The sequence below is a fragment of the Ambystoma mexicanum genome, chromosome 8 (assembly GCF_040938575.1).
Source record: "Ambystoma mexicanum isolate Mex_15411 chromosome 8, UKY_AmexF1_1, whole genome shotgun sequence".
NCBI lineage: Eukaryota > Metazoa > Chordata > Amphibia > Caudata > Ambystomatidae > Ambystoma > Ambystoma mexicanum.
Window position 1 is genome coordinate 50881098 of NC_090929.1, and position 24551 is coordinate 50905648.

Genomic DNA, 24551 nt, shown 5'->3' on the forward strand with positions numbered 1-24551 from the left:
CATCACTGCTGCACTAGCTTCTTAGGGACACATAGTAACCATAAACCCAAAAGGGGAAAATAGGATGCAAGTATCATAATTGCACTTCACTGTGTGTGTGCATGTGTAAAACTGTAAGATTTCCAAAAAGGAACTTAGTTTCTCAGTAGTGACATCTTTGACTGGTCCGTTTTCCCTTAAGAATGAGCAAAAGGCTCATTCAGGACAGTTCACAAACTAGCAAAAAAGAAGGGTGTCCCATAGAGGTCTATGGAGGGAAAGGTGCAAATAACAAATCTCAACACAAGTCGAGACTGATGGTGAGGCAGGCAATGCCCCTCAGTTTGTTTACATATTTTAAAAATATAATACTGGGGAAGATAATTTTTTTTTGTAGTGCGCTCGTGAGCTCCTGTAGCTATTTGGAGTCGATGAATTTAACGAAGGTATCTGATGGAGGGGGTAGGAATTCTTTGCTGGTGTGACCAGCAGTTGTGATCTTTCTGGTTTGGTCCGAGGCTGGGCTAGCAAGGTATTTGACTGTCCGTTCTCCATGCAGATGGCTTCGCAGTTCTCACTCGGAGATATTCATGAGGCAGACCTGTGATACTGAACTCATCTGCATGAAGTGCCTATTTTAACTATATGCTACATTAGTAAAACCCTTTTTATTCACTCGTTTGAATTTGGAATGTATTCCCATTTTCCCCCATTTACACTTTTTTTTTCTTCAGGCTTTCTCAGTCTTCATAGAATGTAGTCGTTTCTATCTTTTAACCATGTTGCCTTGGTACAGCCTGCAGAAATGAACACCACACAGGACTGTGCAAAGCCCTAGCAGAAATAGCCTTAGACTTCTGGACTGGATGCTTTTTTTTCTGCCAATTTAGCCTGGATGTTCATGTTAGCCCTAAATTGTAGCTAACCCAAGACTGGGGTTATGTGGTCTTGTGGCTACTTTGCATTTTTCTTTTGACTGAAGCGCACAATTGGTGCCTTCAACTACCAATTGTCCTTGTATGTTTTCGTTCTCTCCTTTAATGCCATTTTTTAATATGGTGCCAAGTTATCACATGGGTTCCAGCGGGCAGGGTGGGATTTGGGTTAAGGCGGTGTTTAAATGGTCAGTGGGTGTCTGAAGTATACTCATGCTGGGAAGCTTCTCTTGTAGGTTTGCTTTGTCTGCTGCTCTGAACTGTCGTGTTCCTTGCCTCCATTTTTTATCCTTTTATTCCTAGATTAGTCATGGCATGCTTGTTGACTTTCTCAAGTCACTGGCTTTATCAATGAACTTGTGATTGCCAATCTGTCTTTTCTGCTGTCGCCGTGTGCTTCAGTTGCTTTGCTCTTTCCTTCCCTCACTGTCTGGTTTTGTTGCCAGTTGTTTCAGTCTCTTACTGTGTGGTTCTCCTCCTGCCCCTCAGGTCTCGGTGCCAAGGTTCGCTGTGGGAATCGTGATAGGAAGGAATGGGGAGATGATTAAAAAGATCCAGAATGACGCAGGTGTCCGGATTCAGTTCAAGCCAGGTTGGTGGTTGCATTTGTTAGCCTGCTTTGTGGGCAGCCTGGATGATGTCTGTATGCTTGTGGGATTGAGGCTGCTTCATGCCGTTGCAGTGTCCTGGCTCTTTAATTTGAGGTGGCAGTGCTCTTGCGTAGCATGTGTCCCTATAGCATATTCACGTGTGTACCACGTGCTTATGCGCTAGTGTTACTAGAGCAGGGGTGAGACCCCTCTGGGTGCTCCTTCTTGTAGCTTAGAAAAGCCTGCTTTGCTATTCCCCACCAGGAACGGTGCATGACGGAGCATTGGGAAACTTGCAGAACGCGTATGCATCTGTGCCCGTTTATACATGCCCTTTTTGCTTCAGTCTCCTTAAAATGCTGCATGTGTTGCACACTGTGGACAATCCCTGCTAACCATCCCCTGCGCTTTGGTTTATTCCGGATAACCAAGAAACTTTGGCTCCTATGCCATCAATATTTCATGTTTGACTCTGCAGCTGTGCTTTTTCTTGATTACATGATGTATACAGAATGTATGTGCTAGTGCAGGCCTCCAACACTGTCGTGATTGCCCCTCTAAAGCGCATGGCGTTAATAAGCGAGTGTTTGGTGTGAATGGATTTTATTTTTCAAAGTATGACCTTGGTGTTCCATTTTCCTTTTTAGATGATGGCATTAGTCCGGAGCGGGTAGCGCAGGTCATGGGACTGCCAGATCGATGTCAGCATGCTGCCCACATCATTAATGAGCTCATTTTAACAGCACAGGTAAGGCCTGCACAACTGCAAGGTGGTATGTCTGTGGCCGCTTAATCCAGGGTGATCTCATGGGTATTGACACCGGTTGTGGAGTAGGTGCATTTTTGGCATCCTGCAATTCACTTGTTGCTCAGGAGAGCCTAAAGTCACTGGTAGGCTTTTTAAATGAAAGGACACGTTGCCGATGTAGGAACTACTGGTTGTGTGTAAGGTGACATGCTCATTGTCCAATTCTCTTGGTGTGTCCATCAAAATTTGTATGCTTGCTTAACAGCCCAGCTGTTGCAGCACCAGGTTGCTTCTCGTTTGCTTTGTACAGCAGCCTGTCTCTGGATTTCATGTTTACTGTGTTTTTTAATCAGGAAAGGGACGGCTTTGGAAGCATTGCTGTTGCGCGAGGTAGAGGTCGAAGCCGTGTGGATTGGAGTATCGGTACGCCTGGTGGAATGCAAGAAATCACATACTCTGTGCCAGCAGACAAGTGTGGCCTTGTGATTGGAAAAGGTATGAGAAGCCTGGATTGTAGCTTTGACTTGCAGTGTAACACTATTTGTACAGATGTGCATCTTGGTGCTATTGACAGCACATGTTGGCCCGACATGTGAAGGGCCGAATGGACCTGCCGGGGTTTGAACCTGTGACCATGTCCCGTATAGCCCTGTAGTGGATGCCTTGGGCCACAGCAGCAGTAAGGGGTGGTGAGCCTGGACCGAAGTACTCGTGCACCTTTCTCAAATCACATTTCACTTGATGTAAGAGGGGATAGGCAGATACATACCAACTTTGGGAGACTACAGAATGGACTAGACGGTGCCCCTTCATACTTTTATTTTGCAGCAGTGCATTGTTGGAACAGAATTTGACACTAATTAGTGCGAGTAATTTTTCACTTATTCGTGCTCCGATTCCTGCAATTTGTGAATTTCTCTTCACCTTTGTCTGGGTTTGAGTCATTATTTTAGACTTTGCCCCACCAACCTGCCTGTGTAATGTGATGGCCTCACTAAGCAAATACCATGCAAGGGGACGGAGCTGTGGCGCCGTCGATGATGATGATGATGGTCTGAGCATTGGCAACTGACAGCAGGCCTCGGCCAGTCACTTTTCAAAACCCAGCCTGTACAGCAACTTAATCACGGCCTCCATTTCACCATCACCAATTACCCATCACGTATCCGATTTTCAGAGGGATTCGTCAACGTTATTGGAGGTGGTGTGGGCCTTAGGAGCTCTTGGGTGCGGACTTCAGTGTGGGGAGTGCACTCTACACTGAACTAACCATGGGAACATTCCAAATCACACCCCCCCCACCCCCAAGAACTTGATACAAGTGCAGGTGTCGTAATGGTTCAAAGGGGGAGGGGGGGGCTAGTGTTTCTGGCTCCTTTTGATCCAGATGATGGAAGATCTTGAAGGGGCTCTGGGAGGTGAGGAGCACCATCTCTATTATGAAAAATAGTCCATATTAATGTAGATTCCGGGTGCTGGCCACCTAAATAATCCTTGCTGTGGGCTGCTGCCAATACATCTAAACAAAGGGACCATAGGAACCTTTCCCACATTGATGGCTGCAGTCTGTAGGAAGAAACCTATGTACTCTATTATTGTGATCATAACACATGTTAAATTAATGGAAACGTCCGTTTAAATTCGTAATTTGACAGCAATGCATTTGAGACGGCATTCCTCAAGGCATGGTCTATGATATAAATGAACGAAAAATGAGCATTTTTGGTTATGGTGGAAACTATTTCGACAGGTAAACAAATTCAGTTGATCATACATCCACAATATAAAATTAATAGGTTTTATTTACTGGTTATTTGTAATGTGCACTATACAACCGGATTGTTTCAAGGTGCATCAAGATATGTGGGGGTGAGGGGGTTGGGGGAATGAAACCAACTTGGCACTTGCACATTCCGAATGCTGCAGTGGACGGGGGTGGGTAGAAGGGACTAAACTAACTAAACGCTCTGACTAGGTTGTATGACGTTTTAGAACGTGCAAGTGCTAAACATGAAAAGGGGGACGGTGAGGCAGGGAAGTACAGTGCAAAACAAGTTAAAAGTGCAGGAACAAATGGGTAAACTGCATTAAAAACAGACCTGTGACAATCTGGGTCAGAATGACTGCAGACTGGGAAAGCCTCGCCTCTTTCAGCATGCATACAGGCAATTCTGACCATCTGGGTTAGAATGACTGCAGACTGGGAAAGCATTTCCTCATGGCCTGAGGGGCTATGTTTGTGAATATGAATTAAAATTTCCACAAACATGAAGCCATTCGTTCTAGATAGAAAAGTAGAATTGATGCCTTTTTATTACCCTTCAAGATAAATGTAAAATGTTTAGGAAACCTAATTCCGCTAAACGGGATTGACTACCCAAACGCCTCATTCGGTATACCCGACTCATAAGGAGGATGATGTGAGTTTGCCTTGGCTTCTCGAAGCGCACGTTGAAGGATAGACTTGCGCGGTTGGGAGCATGGCTGGAGTCCAAGGCCTCTACGTCGGGTGGCACCCAGGGACATGCCTCTCCTGGATCCAGCAAACCTGAGTGGGCTTTCAAGTCCATTGAGGACGCACCACACATGGGGGCACAACACAAAGCACTGCAAGCTGGCTTCCGTCAGGGTTGCTGATGCTGCAGGGCCCAAGACGGTCAAGGCCCGATCGTCATCAATCTCCAGCCACCACTCGATCTTCCAAGAGGAAGTCAACTACCCTGGGGAAGTTGAGAGAGAGAATCCAGAGAAGACCAAGCAGGGTGCAGTGTTGACCCACCCGTGACCGAAGGCCAAGGTAGACTGGTCCGACAAGGCCCCGAAGGAAAAGGCCAAACTCAACCAGGAAAAAGCCTTTCCATGAAGGCCCAGGTGCACCAGGTGAAGTCAATCACTCTAAGTTGTGGTGACTGCGCTTTTTTAGGCCGTAGGGTACCCCATTGACGGCCACGGTGTCTCTTGCCTCCCAGGAGGGAGGCTTGCAGCAAGCCAGCTGAGAAGAGTATGCTGGACCTCAGCCCGAGACTGACCCCTCTAGACACGAAGGGGGGCGGGCACTTCATCGAAGGATGATCCTTTCCGCACACACCATCCAGGAGGGCGATGACTAGGGAAACGCCAGGGACTCGCCCCTCAAGTGGGGCAACAACTGGGTTAACATCTATTGAGGTGACAAGGGTTCCTGGGACGACTAGGGCCCAGAACCTAGCACCCCTAGAGACCTTTCACTGGACAGCCTCTTAACCCTCCACACACTGGTGTCTGAGACCGAGGATGCCGGAGACCCCTCTGCCTGCTCCTCCTGCGGCACCAGTACCAGCCACCCCATTGACACCAGGGAACCGCTGTCCAAGAAGAGGGGGCTATCTACGCCTCCATGCAACCAATCGCCCCATCCGCCACCACCCACTCCTCCCCAATGGAGACTGAGTCAGATACAGCAACAGGCACGGATGACAGCAGGATGGGGAATCTCCGGTCACCTCCGCCCAGACCCTCTCCACCGGATGATGTAAGATCTTTCCACGCAGTGATTGCCCGAGCATCAGAGCTTTTCAGCTCACACCGAGTAGAAGGAAGGCTACTTATATCATCTCTGCAAGGTGAAGAGGAATAACATTCTTTCTCCAGCATGGGGTCTGGCATGGATTCACATGCTCATGAATATTCCCCGTCGTCAGGCTGGGAATCCTCGGTAAAGAGAAAACCAGTATCAGTTTCGTTTCTGATCTGTCTTTCGTAGCAATAACCAATCGCTGGTCTCTGCGTCATACTGACCACAGCCAATGACTGCCATCTACCTAAGCACCGCCTCTGGCAGCCATCTTCAGATTTTTACCGCACGTTCATGTGTTGGGATCCTCGTGCTATTGCTCTCGAGCGTTAGTGCTATTTTTTTCACGTTTTTTCTCAAAAACTTTGTTTTTTCGGTCAGAGCCTCAAGCTCCACCGACTCTCCATCCGATCAACGGGGACCCGTGTCGGATTCGTCTAAGCCCCTCAAGGGTGAAGATTTCGTCGAGCTACGCTTTTGGAGGACTCCAGAAGTTTCTCAGGCCCGGTCATGGCCCAGGAGAAGGGAAGCTCGACGCCCGGAAAGCTGTTCAGGGTCTGCCCTGGATGCCAGCTGCAAAACGTCTTCAAGGAGGACGAACACTTTTTGTCTTTACTGCCTACATGAGGACAAGACGCACATGGAGAAGGACTGTGCGTTTTGCGGCAACATGTCGGAGCGGACCATGAAGGACCGCCATCAACGTCTCGCCAACTGGCTGGAAGGGAAGAGCCCGTCCGGCGAGAAGAAGAGGAAGAAATCTGAGCGGTCTTCTAAGACCTTTGAGGACGCCCCGGCGACGGGGGTCCAACATAAGGCCAAGCACCGCGAGTCTGCTGGCACCGGGAGCGCCGAACGGTCGGGCTCTACGGGCGCCAGGCTGGGCGCACCCTCCCCGGCACCATCAACCACGAGCCAACGCTCTGGGTCGGGTAAGAGGAAGGCCGAGCACCCGGCGAGGCTCCTGGAGAGGCCCCGGTCGAGCTCGGAGGGGGAGCGAGGCAGTGTTCCCCCCCCCCCCCCCCCCCCCAAGGATAAGGCGGTGAGCGCACCTAAGGTGGTGAAGGCCTTAATCCATCCGGCCAAGCCCTCTATCGAAACTGTCGCGGCGGCCCTGCCTCAGCCTGTGGAGGCTACACCAGTGGTGGCGACCTCGGGGCTCAGTCTCCCTGCCACCTCGGAGGGAGTCCTTTTGTGCCCATCGATAGGACCCCCGTGAAATCCCCCATGGGGAAGAAAAAGGGGGGGGGGGCAGGGCGTCGTCGTAGATTCTGCCTCAACCTCGGAGGAGGAGCTGGTCGAGGTCTTAAGCCACGGCCTCGGCGTGGAAGAAGACCGGCCCGTCGGGATGGATCCCGACGCAGGTGACGACATCGTCAAAGGTCCCTGATCGCCCGTCGGATTCCCCTCTGCCAGCGCCGCGAGACAACTCAGCGGCCATTTTGTTGGCTATACAGTCCTTATGCTCAGAGATAAGGACGAGACTACCATTGCCGACGGAACCGCTCCCGTTGGGGGACCCAGAACCGGGACCTTCTGGGGTTCCCCCTACCAAGAAAAGAAGGATCCACCCTCTGCCTCCTTTTCAGCCGTCGCGCCCATTCCAGCCCTCCTCCCCGTCCACCCGAGGGGATGATACGGGGACTGACACGGCAGCGACGGGTACGGACGACTAGGTATACGACGAGGATGTACCGTCGTCGCCTCCCACCAGGGCTTCTCCGCCCGACGAGATTGGATGGTTCCACTCCATGATCACCAGGGCATCTGAGCTTTTCCAACTCTGCCCTGAGGAGAAGGAAGGTTTCCTTTATCAGCGGCGCGAGGCCAAGAGGAAGACGGTCCTCGCAGTGCCTCTATTGGACGACATTTGGGATGAGGGCCTCACCCTCCTCAAGAACCCTTCCACAACGCCAGCTAGAAAAGACCGGTACAAGAAAAAGTACCGGGTCCCGGACACGGCCCCCCTGTGCCTCCGGGCGCAGCCTGCCCCGGACTCCGTCGTCTCCGCGGCGGCCAGGAAAAAACCGGGGGGGTGCGGCCTCCACATCGACTTCCCCACCGGACGGCGAGGGAAAGAAATTGGACGCTATGGGACGCAGAGTCATCTCGTCTTAAAGCGGCCAACGCCTTGGCTATCGTGGCCCGCTACGACAGGGAGCTCTGGTACAAACTGGCTCCCCTGCTGGACTTCATGCCGGACGACAAGAGGGCAGAGGCCCTGGAGATCCTGCAGGAAGGTGAGGTGGCTTCGGACCACGCCATTACCGTTGCGACGGACATCGCTGACACTGGGTTCCGCCAGTTGGGCAACGGCGTTTGCCTTAGGCGGCGTGGATGGCTCAAGGCTACGGACTTCCGTCAAGACGTTCAGACCAGAGTCCTGGACATGCCCTTCGATGGGAACAACCTGTTTGGGAAAACAGTGGACGATTCCCTTCAGGCCATTAAAGCGGACACCGAGACGGCCCGGGCCCTTGGAGTTCTGCAACAACGACGGACGCCCTTTCGGAGCAGCAGAGGCAAGGGCGTCTCCAAAGGTTCCGGCGGCGGTTTCTCCACCTACCGTCAAGCGGCCCGCTCGTCGTCTCAGGCGGCAAAGCCTCGTCGAAGCAGGATTGAACCGGCTGTGGGGTCGGGCCCCCACCAAAGCACCCCGGTGGGAGGGCCGGCTGGCGAGCTTCGTCAGCGTGTGGGAGTCCATCTCCACCGACCGTTTGGTGCTGGACGCCTTGGCCCGGGGCCACGCGCTCGATTTTCAAAGGTGTCCGCGCGTCCCCCCCCCCGTGGCCAGGAAAGAACTTCACGTCCCTCAACTTCTCCTGGAGGTAAAGGCGATGCTCAGGAAGGGCGCCATCGAACTCGTCCCAAAGAGGCTTCGGGGCTCGAGTTTACTCGAGATACTTCCTCGTGAAGAAGACAGGGGGATGGCGCCCCATCCTGGACCTGCGACGTCTGAACAAGTTCATCAAGGCGCAAAAGTTCCGGATGGTCCCCCTCCAGCACGTTGTCAGGCTGAGAGGTCCTGTATCCGCGGAAGCTGCTGAACCCCCGACAATCCCCCTGAGATGTATTTCCCAGAACTAGTTTTCAATACAGCTCTGTAAACTACACCCCAAAGGGAAAGGGGGAATGGGACAACAAAACAACACCAGGCAGACTGCGTCAAGGCTAATCAGTGCTGAACCTGCAGAGGATAAAGAATAACATATACACTTCCTTAATTCACTTACTTAACCTTATGAATGGGAAGACATTAATCCTTAACTAATAATTGAGAATCCTACCTGGTTCTTCTCTTGAAATTTCTTAGAGAAGCGGTTAAGAAGCTGAAAATCTCTTACTTGCGATATTTGAAGTTCCCAGCAACTTCTTACATTAGGCAAAACTGGAAGTCTTAGTTCTTTGTCTTTTTTCCAACATGCACTGGTAGTTCAATTAGATTGTCTTTAAAATGTTCTTTCTTGACATTTCAAAACTTTTCAAACTATTTATAATTATCTTGAGTCTTTGAATCCTTGAAGAAAGAGGAAACACGTGCTAACTGCACACGCAGGTTATTTCCATTAAAATTATCGATGAACTTCACATAGAAATCTTCCTGGTTGAAGAACACGCGCAAACGGATGAAGACGCGCGATCAAAATATCCACACGCGCAAAAAATCACACGCGCAATAGTCCACACGCGCAATAATTCACACGCGCAATAGTCCACATGTGCAATAATGTTCTCCTGCGAGACACGCGAAATAAGAACACCCGCGCTATTGAGTTCAAACGCAACGAAGTGATTCTCACGCGCAAAATCACTCGCGATGGAAAAAACACACGCGCACTCACATGGCACGCGACGAACAGATTCTCGCGCTTTGTACACCCGCGCTAAAAATCACACGCGCTTTGTATTTCACACGCGCTTTGTACACCCGCGCTTAGTATTTCACACGCGCTTAGTATTTCACACGCGCTTAGTATTTCACACGCGCTTAGTATTTCACACGCAGCGTATAGCTTTTCGCGCAAAGGATCACCCGCGCAATAAAACACACGCGCGTTTAAAATGGCACGAGACCAACCTCTACTCGTGCTCGGAATACACACGCTAGAAGGCACGCGCTCACTTGAATACGCATGCGACAGTCAAAATCTCGCGCTAAGGAACACCGCACTGGAAACACAAGCGCACTCCGATATTTCAATAGTTTTAGTAGAAACACTACTTTTAACGAATTTTCAAGAAGAATGTTAAGATGAACAGATTTACAGTAGAAATAAAGTCGCTTATCTCCTGAGCGAATTCACAAAGATTTCCTGCTTTTCCTATCTTCAAAACGAATTCCTGCCAGCTGAAGACTTCTCCTGAACCCCCAAGAAAGTAGCCGCTCAACTGCTGAGATCTGAAGGATAAAATCCACCAGGCCCAATACTAAAGCAGGAGCAGCCACTGAACACGTCCTCTCAGATGGGGTTTTGATGATGAAAGGCACAGAGTGACAGTTTAGAATGTTCATTGTTGTTCAGCATTGTCTTCTAGCCAATCAGAGCTGTCACTGTGAGGCTCCATCTTGCCTTGGGTCAGAACCAGGATTCTGAATCAACAAGTTGAGGCCTAACCAACTATAATGGAAAACTTCCCACCCACACAAAGCTAATCTGAAAAGGATAATAATAAAAAGGAAACTTGAATAAGAGAAGGAAACCTGACACACGTCCTGGGTCAGCTGGAGGAAGGAGACTTCCTGTCGTCGTTGGATTTGGAGGATGCCTACTTCCATATTCCCATCCTAAAGGGGCACGGAAAATTCCTCAGGTTTGTGGTCCAAGGGCGTCATTACCAGTTCAAAGCCCTCCCCTTCGGACTACGGTCGGCACCCAGGGTGTTCACCAAGTGCCTCGCACCGGTGGCGGCGCAGCTGCACCGCGAAGGGATCCACGTCTACCCCTACCTGGACGACTGGCTCATCCGAGCCAAGACGAGGGAGCTCGCCGTGGTTCACACGGCAAGGCCCGTCCAACTTCTCACGGACTTGGGATTCTCCGTGAACTACGCCAAAGCCCACCTGGTACCCGCGCAAGACGCTCTGTTTCTGGGAGCGAGGCTCAACACAGTGTCCCTTCTGGCCTCCCCGTCGGAGGAGAGGACCAGGACCATCCTGGGCAAGGTGCAGCGGATGTTGGTGGCCGACGCGGCCAAGGTGAGGTCCATCAAGTCCCTCCTCGGAATGATGTCTTCCTGCATCTACCTCATTCCCATGTGCAGGCTCCGGATGCGCCCGTTGCAGGAGTTACTGGACGCGCGCTGGATCCAAACGACGGGCAGCTTCGAGGAAAGGATCACACTCGACGAGTGATCCGGTGGTGGGGCACCCGCGCGCATCTGACGGCGGGCATGGACTTCCAGACCCCAGCCCACCAGGAGACAGTGACCACGGATGCCTCCCTGGAAGGGTGGGGAGCGCACACCGAAAATCTGCACGCAAGAGGCCTTTGGCTCCCGACATAGAAATCCCTACATATCAACGTCCTGGTGCTCCGTGCAGTGTTTTGGGCCCTCGGGTCCTTCCTTCCGTCCCTCAAGGGCAAGGTGGTGAGGATCTTCACCGACAACACCACCACCATGTTTTACATCAGGAAACAGGGCGGAACCAGGTCCCCAGCACTGTCCAAGGAGGCGCAGGACCTGTGGCATTGGGCAGTCGCCCAAGGGATGTTTCTGGTGCCGTTTCATCTGGCAGGGATAAAAAACACCATCACCGACTCACTCAGCAGGGAGCTGCGCTCGTGCCTCGAGTGGGAACTATGGCAGGATCTAGTGGATCGCCTCTTCCGATGGTGGGGCACACCCCAGATCGACATGTTCGCGACGGCGACGAACTCCAAGTGCCGGAGGTTCGCCAGCAGGTTCCCCAGGCGAGGAGCATGGGCGATGCTTTCTCGTTCCCCTGGGAGGGCCTGTTCCTCTACGCGTTCCCTCCTTTGCCACTGCTAATCCGGCTCGTCAACCAGCTCAAGAGGTCACGGTGCAGGATGATCCTCGTCGCACCTGCGTGGCCGAGGCAGATATGGTTCCCGGACCTTCTGGACTTGTCAGCGTCCCCGCCAATCGAGCTGCCGGTGGACCCGGATCTGCTCTCCAGGGAAGGAGGCGCCATCCTCCACCACGACCCGAAATCGCTGAACTTGCAGGCCTGGCTCCTGCAGCGCTAGAGTTTGGAGGATACGACATGCCGGCCGACTGCAGAGGTTCTTGCAAAGGCAAGGGCGTCCTCGACTCTTAAATGCTACGGACACAAATGGAAGAGGTTTTCTGTCTGGTGCCACGCACAGAAGATTAACCCTCTACGGATTACGGCTCCCCAGGTACTGCCGTACCTGCTGACGCTGGCCAAAGCTGGACTGGCACACGCGTCCATCAAGATTCATCTTGCTGCGATCTCCCGATACACCAGAACCACGGGCCGGTCGTCCCAGTGGTCTCATCGTCTGGTGAAAGAGTTCATGAAGGGACTGTTCAGATCGTTCCCGCCAGTGAAGGCCCCGGCCCCGCCGTGGGAGCTCAACGTGGTGCTGACCAAGCTCATGGGACCTCCGTTCGAGCCTCTGCACTCGGCCCCGTTGAAGTTTCTGTCGTGGAAAACAGCGTTTCTTGTGGCCATCACCTTCGCACGACGGGTGGGAGAGATCCAGGCCCTTTCCTGCAAGGCCCCGTACTTGACTTTTCACGACATGAGGGTAGTGCTCAGGACGCACCCCTCCTTCATGCCCAAGGAACCGTCGGACTTCCATCTCAACGAACCCTTGGTGTTGCCTGTGTTCTTCCCATCGCCTTCGTCGCCGGCTGAGAGGACTTTGCACTCGCTGGATGTGGCTAGAGCGCTGAAGTTCTACGTGGACCGCACGAAGTGTTTTCGGAAGACCTCACAACTCTTTGTGAACTTTGGACCTGTCAATCAGGGGAAGGCTCTCTCAAAGGCTTCCATTTCCAGATGGCTCTCCGGCTGTATCATGTACTGTCGTCGGTTGGCAAATCGACCGCTGCCTGGCCGTCCGAGAGCCTATTCCACCAGAGCGATCGCAGCTACCACGGCGTTCCTTTCTGGTGTGCCCCTGCTGGACATATGCAGGGCTGCTACGTGGAGGTCGACGCACACCTTCACGAAATTCTACTGCGTCGATCGGGATTCCAGGGAGGAGTCCAGGGTCGGCCAAGCAGTGCTGCGCAACCTGTGAGCCTGGTGAGGAGGTAAGATGCTTAATGTTGAGCCTTTGCCACCTCCCGTGGTTGTGCATGTGTGTACTGCTATGTATTTATTCATGAGCATGTGAATCCATGCCAGACCCCATGCTGGAGAAGGAACAAGTTACTTACCTGTAACTGTTGTTCTCCAGCATGGGTCTTGCATGGATTCACATGCGAACCCTCCCGCCTACCCCTCTGCGGCTCTTCACTTGGTCATACTGCCACTTCACGTGCTTCCAAATCTGAAGATGGCTGCCAGAGGCGGTGCTTAGGTAGAGGGCAGTCATTGGCTGTGGTCAGTATGACGCAGAGACCAGTGATTGGTTATTGCTACGAAAGACCGATCAGAAACGAAACTGATACTGATTTTTTTCTTTACCGAGGATTCCCAGCCTGACGACGGGGAATATTCATGAGCATGTGAATCCATGCCAGACCCATGCTGGAGAACAACAGTTACAGGTAAGTAACTTGTTCCTTTGGCCCCACTCCTAGATGATGTTTGGGACGAAGGGCTGGCTCTGCTGAAGAACACCTACAGCCCCAGCGAAGAGACCGCCTGGAGAAGTACAGGGTGCCGGGGTCTGCACCCAAGTGCTTGCGGTCTCAACCATCACCAGACTGTCTCAGCGGCCACCAGGAAGAAATGGAGCTCTGCTTCTGCCACCCCTGCAGACAACGAGAGGATGAAGTTGGATTCAATGTGTAGGAAGGTTATCTACTCAGCGACTGTTGAGGCAACCAATGCCCTTGCAATCCTGGCCAGATACGACCAGGAGCTGTGGTTTAAGCTGGCCCAGTTACTGGACTTCCTCCCGTTGGCATGCAGGTTGAGGCTTTGGAGATCCTTCAAGGAGGGAAGGCGTCAGACCATGCCATCAGTGGCCCTGGACCCTAAAGTCGTTTCTGCTGTCCCTCAAGGGCAAAGTGGTGAGGGTCTTCATGGACAATACCACCACAATGTTTTATAACCAGAAGCAAGGGGGCACCAGATCCCCGGCACCCTCCAGGGAGGTGCAGGACTTGTGGCACTGGGCTGTTGCCCAGGGGATGTTTCTCATTCCATTCCACCTGGCAGGAGTAAACGCTGTTGCATACTCAGCAGGGAGCTATGCTTTTGCCACAAGTGGGAGCTTCGGCAGGACCAAGTGAACATTCTGTTCGACAGATGGGGCAATCCCCCATATTGATCGGTTTGTGACAACAGCAAACGCCAAATGCCGGTTTGCCAGCAGGTTTCCTCAGCTGAAGAGCATGGGGGACATTCTCATTCCTCTAGAATGGTCTGATCTGTATGCGTTCCCGCCGTTGCTTCAAGTCATCGATTCAGCAGATGCAGGATGATTCTTGTCGCAACAGCGTGGCAGAGGCGGATCTGGTACCCGGACCTTCTCAGGTCAGCATCCCCTCCAGTCAAGCTTCCAGTGGTCGCAGATCTTCTCACCATGGAAGGAGGTGCAATTCTGCACCACGACCCAGGATCACTGAACCTGAAGACTTGTCTCCTGCAGTCTTATAATTCGATGGGTTATGATGTTCCAGCGGACTGTAAGGAGGTACTCGCCAAGGCCATGGCGTCATCTACTTTGCGAACCTCTTCCATTTGAGCCAGTAGCATTTCAATTTGTTGCCGTTCCCTGAAGATTGACCCTCTGAGGGTCATGGCCCCTCGGGTACTTCCATATGTGCTGTTGGCTAAATCAGGGCTGGCTCATGCTTCCATTAAGGTTCATCTGGTGGCGATCTCCTGCTACACCAGATCCTCAGGACGACTCCTTGTGGTTGCACTGGTAATCAAGGGACTGTTCCGCTCGTTCCTGCTGGTGAAGGGCCTGGCGTGGGAGCTCAGTGTGGTACTTATTAGGCTCATGGGAGTCCCGTTTGAGCTTATGCTCTGTCCCACTCAAGTTTATTGTGGAAGACAGCTTTTCTCGTGGCCATCATCTCTGCACGACTAGTGGGTGAGATCCAGGCCCTGTCCTGTATACCACTTTACTTTCCGCAAGACGAGGGTGGGGCTGCGGACGCACCCCTCCATGCCCAAGGTGCTGTGCCGTCACTTATCTAAACGAGCCCTTGGTGTTACCTTTTTTTTTCTGACTCCGTCGCCAGCTGAAAGGATTTTGCACTTGCTGGATGTGGCTAGAGCACTGAAGTTTTGTGGCCCGCAAGAAGAGTTTCTAGAAAAATCTCAGCTTTTTGTGAACTTTGGTCCTATGAACCATGGGAAGGCCCTGTACAAGGCTTCCATTTCCAGGTGGCTCTCCGGCTGTATCACTCACTGGTTGGCAAACCGACCACTGCCTGGCGGTCCGAGAGCCCATTCTACTAGAGCGACCGCTGCAAGTGTTCCTGTCTGGTGTGCCCCTTCTGGACATCTGCAGGGCTGCTGCATGGAGGTCGACTCCCTCATTCATAAGATTCTATGGCGTCGACTGGGATTGCATGGAGGAGTCTAGAGTCGGGCAGGCGGTGCTGCGCAACCTGTTCGCTTAAAGGTGACATTGGTGAGGAGGTAAGATTGCTTTTGTGAAGCCTTGCCACCTCCCGTGGTTGTGCAGGTGTTTACTGCTATGTATTCTTTATTCATGAACATGTGAATCCATGCAAGACCCCAGGCTGGAGAAGGAACAAGTTACTTGTAACTGTTCTCCTACATGTCTGGCATGGATTCACATGCAAACCCTCCTGCCTGCCCTTCTGTGGCTCTTCTTGGTCCTGCCATTTCACATGCTACCCATTCTGAAGATGGCTGCCAGAGGCTGCGCAATCATTGTCGGGGACTATTATGGCCCAGAGCTCGGTGATTGGTTTATAGGAGAAAGACACTTTGGAAACTAAACTGAAACTGTTTTTCTATTTCCAAGGATTCCCAGCCTGACAATGGGGAATTTTCGTGAGCATGTGAAGCCATTCCAGACCATGCTGAACAGTTAAAGGTAAGTAACTTGTTCCAGACCCCATGCTGTAGAAGGTTTAAGTTTTTTACCTGTAACTATACTACAGCATTTCTGTCATGGATCCACATGTGATCCCTCCTGACTTTTCTTCGTCATACCACTTTACGTGTTTACCAAATCTGAAGATGGCTGCCAGAGGTGGGGGGGTTAAGGAGAGGACCATCTGGATGGGGGGCAGTTTGATCCGGAAGAGTGATTGGTTTAGAGGAGAAAGTTTTAAAGGTGATTTATTTTTTTAACCAAGGTTTTCCAGCCGGACGAGGAATATTCATTAGCATGTGAATACATGCTGGAGAACAATAGTTAAGTAACTTGCACCTTTCCATAAACTCTTAGACTGGAGAAGACTAATGAAATTGTTATTCTAAGTTACCATTGAAACACTTAAATTGGTGTTGACGTTGACAGTCAGGCAAGTATACCTGTAGGGCAAGTGCCTATTGCCAAGAGGAACCTGGTGACAGGATGAGCCAGATGGTAGATGGGGTGATCGCTGAGGAGTGGTACTTATAGAAAAACACATGAGTTGTAATATTTGAAGAATTGTGAAAGCTGGTTTCAGAAAAGTTAAAATTCTTTCTGAAGTTAAAATTGTGGTAAACCATTCTGATCAAGATGTTTGTTACTACAAATGTGAGTTCTTATTCCAGGAGGGGTGGGAACTTCTGACTTTCTTGAGACACTTTATTGAAGCAACAGAACTGTGAACTCAAGAACTTAACTGTATTGGAACTTGGTGTGAACCGGGCTTCCCGCTTTCCTCTGAACTGTGGAGGGTTGGATATACCCTTTTTGTTAAGAGCATTTCCTTTATTTTAGGCAGTGAAGTCCTGGTAGGGATAGTGAGGCGTTTATCCACCTGATAACTTTGAGGGGATGGAGGATGAATCGCCACTAACACTACAACTCCGCACAGAATAGAAGTTGGAGATACCCCCACGCCCCAGCACACCACAATGCACAACACTGGCAGGGACATGTGCAGCGGAGGGGATTTGATTGCCAACAATAACCAACCCAATACAAAAACTTGTCCCTCTGCTTACACCTCTCAAACTCTAAACAAAACCTAGCCATACCTATACTTCACACACCGCATGCACATCACACCACGTGCACAAAACAAACCACACTTGGCCTTGCACAACAGCACATGCCCACTACTGACTGGAAATCACTCATACGCTCAGCGAGCGTTGTAGACCGAACTGAAGCTGCCAACAGCACATCACAGCTCTCTTGCTCTTTTTTCCTGCTCAGTCTTACTAACTATATTACCTGCTTGCTTTCCAGATCCCTCCGGGGACCACTCGGGTGGTGATAGTGGGCTGTAGCTATATCCTTTAACATTTCAGTTTCTGCTAATTGAAGGCCCTGAATGTCTTCTCATGGGTGTTATTGCTGGCTACTAATTTGCCTGTACCAAGTTGCCATGGCGAATAGACGTGTTGTGGATAATATGTAACTTATCTAACACCCTGCCCCACTGGCTGCCATGGTTGGGCATTCAAAGGAGAGGTCGAAGGAGACTGGTCTCCTTCCCTACCATTGAAATCTAGCAGTGATCTTCCACCTGATACTGTGGGCGATGACCACTTTCAGCCAATTATCTTGCCACTCCATCTAATGGGGCTCTGGACCCTCCTCCCAACATCTTCAGTGGGCGTTCCTCGAGGATTAATTCTAGGCCCACCCCTTGGCAATCTCCTTTCCCTTTAGCGATTTGCTAACCATACTTCACCCTATAGCCATGCAATCTTCACATGACCAACTGCCTGATGCTGCTTTGCCCCAACTCCTTCAGATGGACGTCTTGCTCCCTGCCCTAACACCAACCTCGCCCCCACAAACCGCTTGCAAACCGACCCCTGCCAGTTTCACAGCCACCATTTCCGGACTACACCAAAAAGTCAATATCCACCCCTTCTGCACCAGTGAACTGGGCTGCTTTGCTCTAGTTTTGTGGTCGGCAAACGGGCCAACTGCAAGCCTACTTCCTGATGTACTCCTACTTTGCTTCAACAGTCTCGCCTCTGTCGATCCTCTCCACAACCACCCCCAGCTTGGAGGGCTCCCCATGTAAAGTCCCCGCACTGTCCGACTGCATCTCAATGTACTCTCACCTTAGCCTATCACACAACCCACGTGTGCCTCTTTCTGCTTTTGTCCCCTTTTCTTAATATCCTCGCTATGTTTGACTGACTCGCCACGCTTTAAAAATAACACCTTAAACAACATACACAAATTACACGACCCTCTGGTCATCGGACGCAAAATGTTCATCAAATTCCACCTGAGGCCCCCCTCTTCTCGACGCTCGTCTGCCCTCTGCCCCCTCGCTCTCTACAATGTGTAAATGTTAATACTGGCCTCAAGCGCTCGATCCTGGTGCTTGAGCTGACTGCACCGCCACTCGGAGACACTGCTGCCGCCAACTCAGGAAGTCATTCTAAAGTGCCTGGAAGGGGGCGCTACGCGCGCGCAAGGGCCATTTTTTGTTTGACCCCTGTGAGCGCTAATTGGGCAATTTGTGTCCGCTGAAGAGCGTATCCTTGTACAGATTGCTGCTTTTCACGAGTGCTGAGTCAGGGTGTTTTTGGGGGGCCTGCTCGCAGGGTGTCACCCCTGAACTGCCGGGGTCTTCGCATTGTCTTTCTCCAAGGCCCTCGTCTTCGGACAGGGGGCGAGTCTCGAAGTCGGTTCAATGAATGTAGTGCAGTTTGTGTTTGTTTGCAGCCGAGTGGGAGCGTTTCCCTCTCCGGCCCCCTTTTGTGCTGATGAAACCTCCGAGGTGAAACCGTGCCCAGCAGGCCTGCATGCTGGGCAAGCCTGTTCCGCACTGCATTTCCATGATAAAACCGCCCCTCTGGGGGACAAATGACACGTCCTGCCCCTCTCTTGTCAGCTCAGCCTTTTAGCAGGTTTGATTAATTGCTTTTCAAGCCCCCGTATAGCCGGCGCTTGTCCTCTCCGGTGCCGCCTCCTTTGGAGGCAGAGAATGGGCGCCTGGGTCTATTGGGCGGGAGTCTATAGACTGCCCCATGCACAGGAGCAGGGCGGCCGCCAGCCTTCATGAACTTCTATTAACTCCTGACCACCGTATGGCTTCTTGGCCGCCCATGCAGGCCGAGGGGGCCGCTCTTCCAGAGCCTGCATTCCTGCCCGACCCTGGCTGGCAGCTTGTAGCCATTGGCCACTTCCCCATTTCGGTCCTCGTCTGGCATATGTTCCAAGATCCCCTCCGCTGCGCCATTTGAGGACCCATGCACGTGTTCTCCCTGCCTGCATTTGATGTCTGAATTTCGGCGCTTTTGCATGGTTTCTGGGTCGGCGAAGTTCTCGGCTTTCCCTGCAACCTGGTTCTTTCCCAACAAGTGGCTTAGTGCAAGGGGCCACTTGTTGGGAAAGGACGATGTGTATTCATGCAGATAATGAGACTCGCAGCTTCCATCTAGTCCAGTGCCCTGGTTTAAGCCGTGCTTGTGAAACGCCAGGTGCACCATTCCAAGGTGAGGCATTTTACCCTGGGCCCCGGAGGTGGAAGGCCTAGGAACATACGCAGGGATGTGGCCATGAGTTAGGAATTGCCACCCCTCGCTACAAAGGGCAGGAAGGGGAATATGAAAGAAGCCAAACGGCCCCCTCTACCTTCAACCAGTGTGTGCAGGGAGAGGGCCTGGCTCACAAGTCACCAGACTCCTGCCTGCGAGGTGTTCCCTTATTTCCAGGCGTCAAGACCAAAGGTCTGCCAACCCCGGGGACCAGCATGGGGGCCGGGGCGAGAGGGTTGACAGTGGGCTCACCTAACTTTCCCACTGGAGTACGGGTACAAGCCACGCGCTCGGCGCAGAAAAGAGAACCCCTCTTCACTACCTGAAGTGCACAATACTGTGGCAGCGCCGTGGCATCTGTTCACTGGTGTCCTCCTTTATCCGACGCACTGATTTAGAGGGGCCTGGAAAAGCAGCCCAGCCGATAATGCCTGGGGCTCTGGCAAGTGCTAATCCGGATGAGGCAAAACAGCCCTGTGGACGTGTCCTGTGGGCGGAAGGCGAGCTGCGGGGAGTAGTTTCAGAGCGCCTAACACTGCAGCCCACCAGATCCAAGGCACTGTGGGCTTCCGAATGGAAGGCATTTGGAGCGCCTGGGTGGTGATGGTGCAGTGCTGCCAACTCCTCAGTAAGGAAAGTAGCTATTGGATGTCCTAAGTCGCCAGAAGTAGCTGAATGACATTGCCTAATTTGCATAATTGCCTACTCTTGCCCTTATGATACATTTCTTTTATTGTGGCCCCTCCCCTTTTACCCATTTCAGTCCATCCCCTTAACCACACCCTGTGTATCCTCTGCCTCCAAGCTAGCTGCCGCACTGCATTGACTTAACACTTTGGGCAGCGGGTTGGCGACTTGTTTCATGGAGCTCTCTACCCAGGACACATCAGCAGTGGTCTGGGTACCTGCACTGATCTTCTCTCACGCGTGGCGGCCTCCCTAGGCGTAGTCCAACCCTGGATTACATTGGGTAATATCGCTGTCACTCAACTCTCACTTCTGATCACTTCAGGATCTATCTCATTGGGTATTACTGTCATTCAGTTTGGGTCCCGCCTAACGTAATATCGTTCTCCTGTTTGAAAAATGGAATCACTGAACGTCAGTGGAAGACTTCTCACGGATACCCGCTCTATTGGACGGTGACAGACCCACTCTGCAGTCCCTGGTTGTCTAAGAGCTCCCTCTCCGTAGGCCAGCTCTGGAGTGTTTCTGGGGGCGGGCTGGCTACGTTACTTTAATTCAGTCTGCTTGCTGAAACTACTCAAAGATTGTCTGCATACATTGTTATCATTAACACCTCCCTTTTAGGTTCATGGTGTTTGTATAACTCAATTTGAAACGAATTTATAACTTCAAGTAGGACTGTCGCATCCATCAAGTGTAGGCCCTTCATCAGATCCATTCAGCTAAGGTCACGAGACGGCTCATCAGATGTCTGTGCAAAAGCCAACCAGAACCTAGCCTCAACATATATCCATATTACATAGATTGTAGATGGGTTGTATCAAGTGACCTCACGAGCTGAATAAGAAAGTTGCATTTCAACATTGATTTTTTTTTTTTAAAAAACATGATTTCAAAAGGGAAAGCTTTTTAGAAACCAGAGACTAACTGCAAATCGTATATAAAAAACATTAGCTTTCACCCACCAAAAATCAGCTTGAGTAGAATGGGGGGAAAGGAAGATAAATATGGAAAACCTCAAAATACACATCGCACAGGGACATTCAATGTTCCATCTGAGCCACACATGAAATTAGCTTTAGTTTATTACACCTGTACATTCACAAACTTAAAATAAGAGAATGGCTTCTTCATTACCTTACTTTCTGAGGCGTGAGGCTGGTAGAAGCCACACCTGTCACTATGTGGGTGGGAATTAATGTTCTAAAAGCATCTGCATGATTTTTCCATCCCAGAAAAGTCTGACGGAAAAGTTTGCATGAGAAATGTACGAACCACAAAAGGTTTGCACATTTCCCATGCGAACACTCATCTACACACCCACAACATGCCCCTACCCTACTTACCTTTCCTTCACACTGTCTCCCTGCGGCGCCATTTCCCTTTCACTTCCGTGATCGGGACCCAGCGTCGCAGGCTCTTTTTTTAAATTTAGAGGCAGTGGGTATGAAGTGTGGACACTTGCACAACAAATTAGTGAACCAGTTGGATGTCTGGGCCACCCGATAGAATTTCTGATCATACACGTATCTGGACCTTGGCTGAAAAGGGGTGCACATAGGGATCAATGTGGGGGACCTGAGTGGCTGTATACTACTTCGGGGTGACGGAAGGAATTGGCCTCGAGTTGGCCCTATGATGGAGCGGGGCCCCTGCTCACCTGATCCATGCTCCCCAAAACATGTTTCCATTTTTCTCCAGCATGGGGACTGGCATGGATTCACATGCTCATGAATATTCCCCGTCGTCAGGCTGGGAATCCTCGGTAAAGAAAAATCAGTATCAGTATCAGTTTCGTTTCTGATCTGTCTTTCGTAGCAATAACCAATCGCTGGTCTCTGCGTCATACTGACCACAGCCAATGACTGCTCTCTACCTAAGCACCACCTCTGGCAGCCATCTTCAGATTTTTACCGCACGTTCATGTGTTGGGATCCTCGTGCTATTGCTCTCGAGCGTTAGTGCTATTTTTTCACGTTTTTTCTCAAACTTCGTTTTTTCGGTCAAAAGAGCCTCAAGCTCCACCGACTCTCCATCCGATCAACGGGGACCCGTGTCTGATTCGTCTACGCCCCTCAAGGGTGAAGATTTCGTCGAGCTATGCTTTTGGAGGACTCCAGAAGTTTCTCAGGCCCGGTCATGGCCCAGGAGAAGGGAAGCTCGACGCCCGGAAAGCTGTTCAGGGTCTGCCCTGGATGCCAGCTGCAAAACATCTTCAAGGAGGACGAACACTCTTTTTGTCTTTACTGCCTACATGAGGACAAGACGCACGTGGAGAAGGACTGCGTTTTGCGGCAACATGTCGGAGCGGACCATGAAGGACCGCCATCAACGTCTCGCCAACTGGCTGGAAGGGAAGAGCCCGTCCAGCGAGAAGAGGAAGAAATCCGAGCGGTCTTCTAAGACCTTTGAGGACGCCCCGGTGACGGGGGTCCAACATAAGGCCAAGCACCGCGAGTCCGCTGGCACCGGGAGCGCCGAACGGTCGGGCTCTACGGGCGCCAGGCTGGGCGCACCCTCCCCGGCACCATCAACCACGAGCCAACGCTCTGGGTCGGGTAAGAGGAAGGCCGAGCACCCGGCGAGGCTCCTGGAGAGGCCCCGGTCGAGCTCGGAGGGGGAGCGAGGCAGTGTGTCCCCCCCCCCCCAAGGATAAGGCGGTGAGCGCACCTAAGGTGGTGAAGGCCTTAATCCATCCGGCCAAGCCCTCTATCGAAACTGTCGCGGCGGCCCTGGCTCAGCCTGTGGAGGCTACACCAGTGGTGGCGACCTCGGGGCTCAGTCTCCCTGCCACCTCGGAGGGAGTCCTTTTGTGCCCATCGATAGGACCCCCTTGAAATCCCCTGTGGGGAAGAAAAAGGGGGGGCAGGGCGTCGTCGTAGATTCGGCCTCAACCTCGGAGGAGGAGCTGGTCGAGGTCTTAAGCCACGGCCTCGGCGTGGAAGACCGGCCCGTCGGGATGGATCCCGACGCAGGTGACGACATCGTCGAGGGTACCGACGGGGCCCCTGATCGCCCGTCTGATTCCCCTCTGCCAGCGCCGCGAGACAACTCGGCGGCCATTTTGTTGGCTGTACAGTCCTTATGCTCAGAGATGGACTAGACTACCGTTGCCGACGGAACCTCTCCCGTCGGGGGACCCAGAACCGGGATGTTCCGGGGTTCCCCCTACCAAGAAAAGAAGGATCCACCCTCCGCCTCCTTTTCAGCCGTCACGCCCCTTCCAGCCCTCCTCCCCGTCCACCCGAGGGGATGATACGGGGACTGACACGGCAGCGACTGGTACGGACGACGAGGTATACGACGAGGATGTACCGTCGTCGCCTCCCACCAGGGCTTCTCCGCCCGACGAGATTGGATCGTTCCACTCCATGATCACCAGGGCATCCGAGCTTTTCCAACTCTGCCCTGAGGAGAAGGAAGGTTTCCTTTATCAGCGGCGCGAGGCCAAGAGGAAGACGGTCCTCGCAGTGCCTCTATTGGACGACATTTGGGATGAGGGCCTCACCCTCCTCAAGAACCCTTCCACGACGCCAGCTAGAAGAGACCGTTACGAGAAAAAGTACCGGGTCCCGGACACGGCCCCCCTGTGCCTCCGGGCGCAGCCTACCCCGGACTCCGTCTCCGCGGCGGCCAGGAAAAAAGCGGGGGGAGGGGGGGTGCGGCCTCCACATCGACTTCCCCACCGGACGGCGAGGGAAAGAAATTGGACGCTATGGGACGCAGAGTCATCTCGTCTGCAGCGACAACGATTAAAGCGGCCAACGCCTTGGCTATCGTGGCCCGCTACGACAGGGAGCTCTGGTACAAACTGGCTCCCCTGCTGGACTTCTTGCCGGACGACAAGAGGGCAGAGGCCCTGGAGATCCTGCAGGAAGGTGAGGTGGCTTCGGACCACGCCATTACCGTTGCGACGGACATCGCCGACACTGGGTTCCGCCAGTTGGGCAATGGCGTTTGCCTTAGGCGGCGTGGATGGCTCAAGGCTACGGACTTCCGTCAAGACGTTCAGACCAGAGTCCTGGACATGCCCTTCGATGGGAACAACCTGTTTGGGAAAACAGTGGACGATTCCCTTCAGGCCATTAAAGCGGACACCGAGACGGCCCGGGCCCTTGGAGCTCTGCAACGACGACGGACGCCCTTTCGGAACAGCGGAGGCAAGGGCGCCTCCAAATGTTCCGGCGGCGGTTTCTCCACCTACCGTCAAGCGGCCCGCTCGTCTCAGGAGGCCTACAGAGGACGAGGCAAGTCTGGCGGACCCCGCCGTCGTCGTCAAGGCGGCAAAGCCTCGTCGAAGCAGGAT

At 52.3% G+C, this 24551-nt stretch overlaps 1 protein-coding gene across 3 annotated transcripts in view; it reads left to right on the forward strand.

Moving 5' to 3' along the window:
• Positions 1–24551, forward strand: part of FUBP3 (far upstream element binding protein 3) — a 320256-nt gene that overhangs the window by 233760 nt on the left and 61945 nt on the right. For all 3 annotated transcript variants that reach the window (XM_069609266.1, XM_069609265.1, XM_069609264.1), the window contains 3 exons: positions 1404–1506; positions 2152–2252; positions 2606–2747. In XM_069609266.1, the coding sequence (XP_069465367.1) occupies positions 1404–1506; positions 2152–2252; positions 2606–2747 (346 nt within the window). The remainder of the gene's footprint in view (positions 1–1403; positions 1507–2151; positions 2253–2605; positions 2748–24551) is intronic.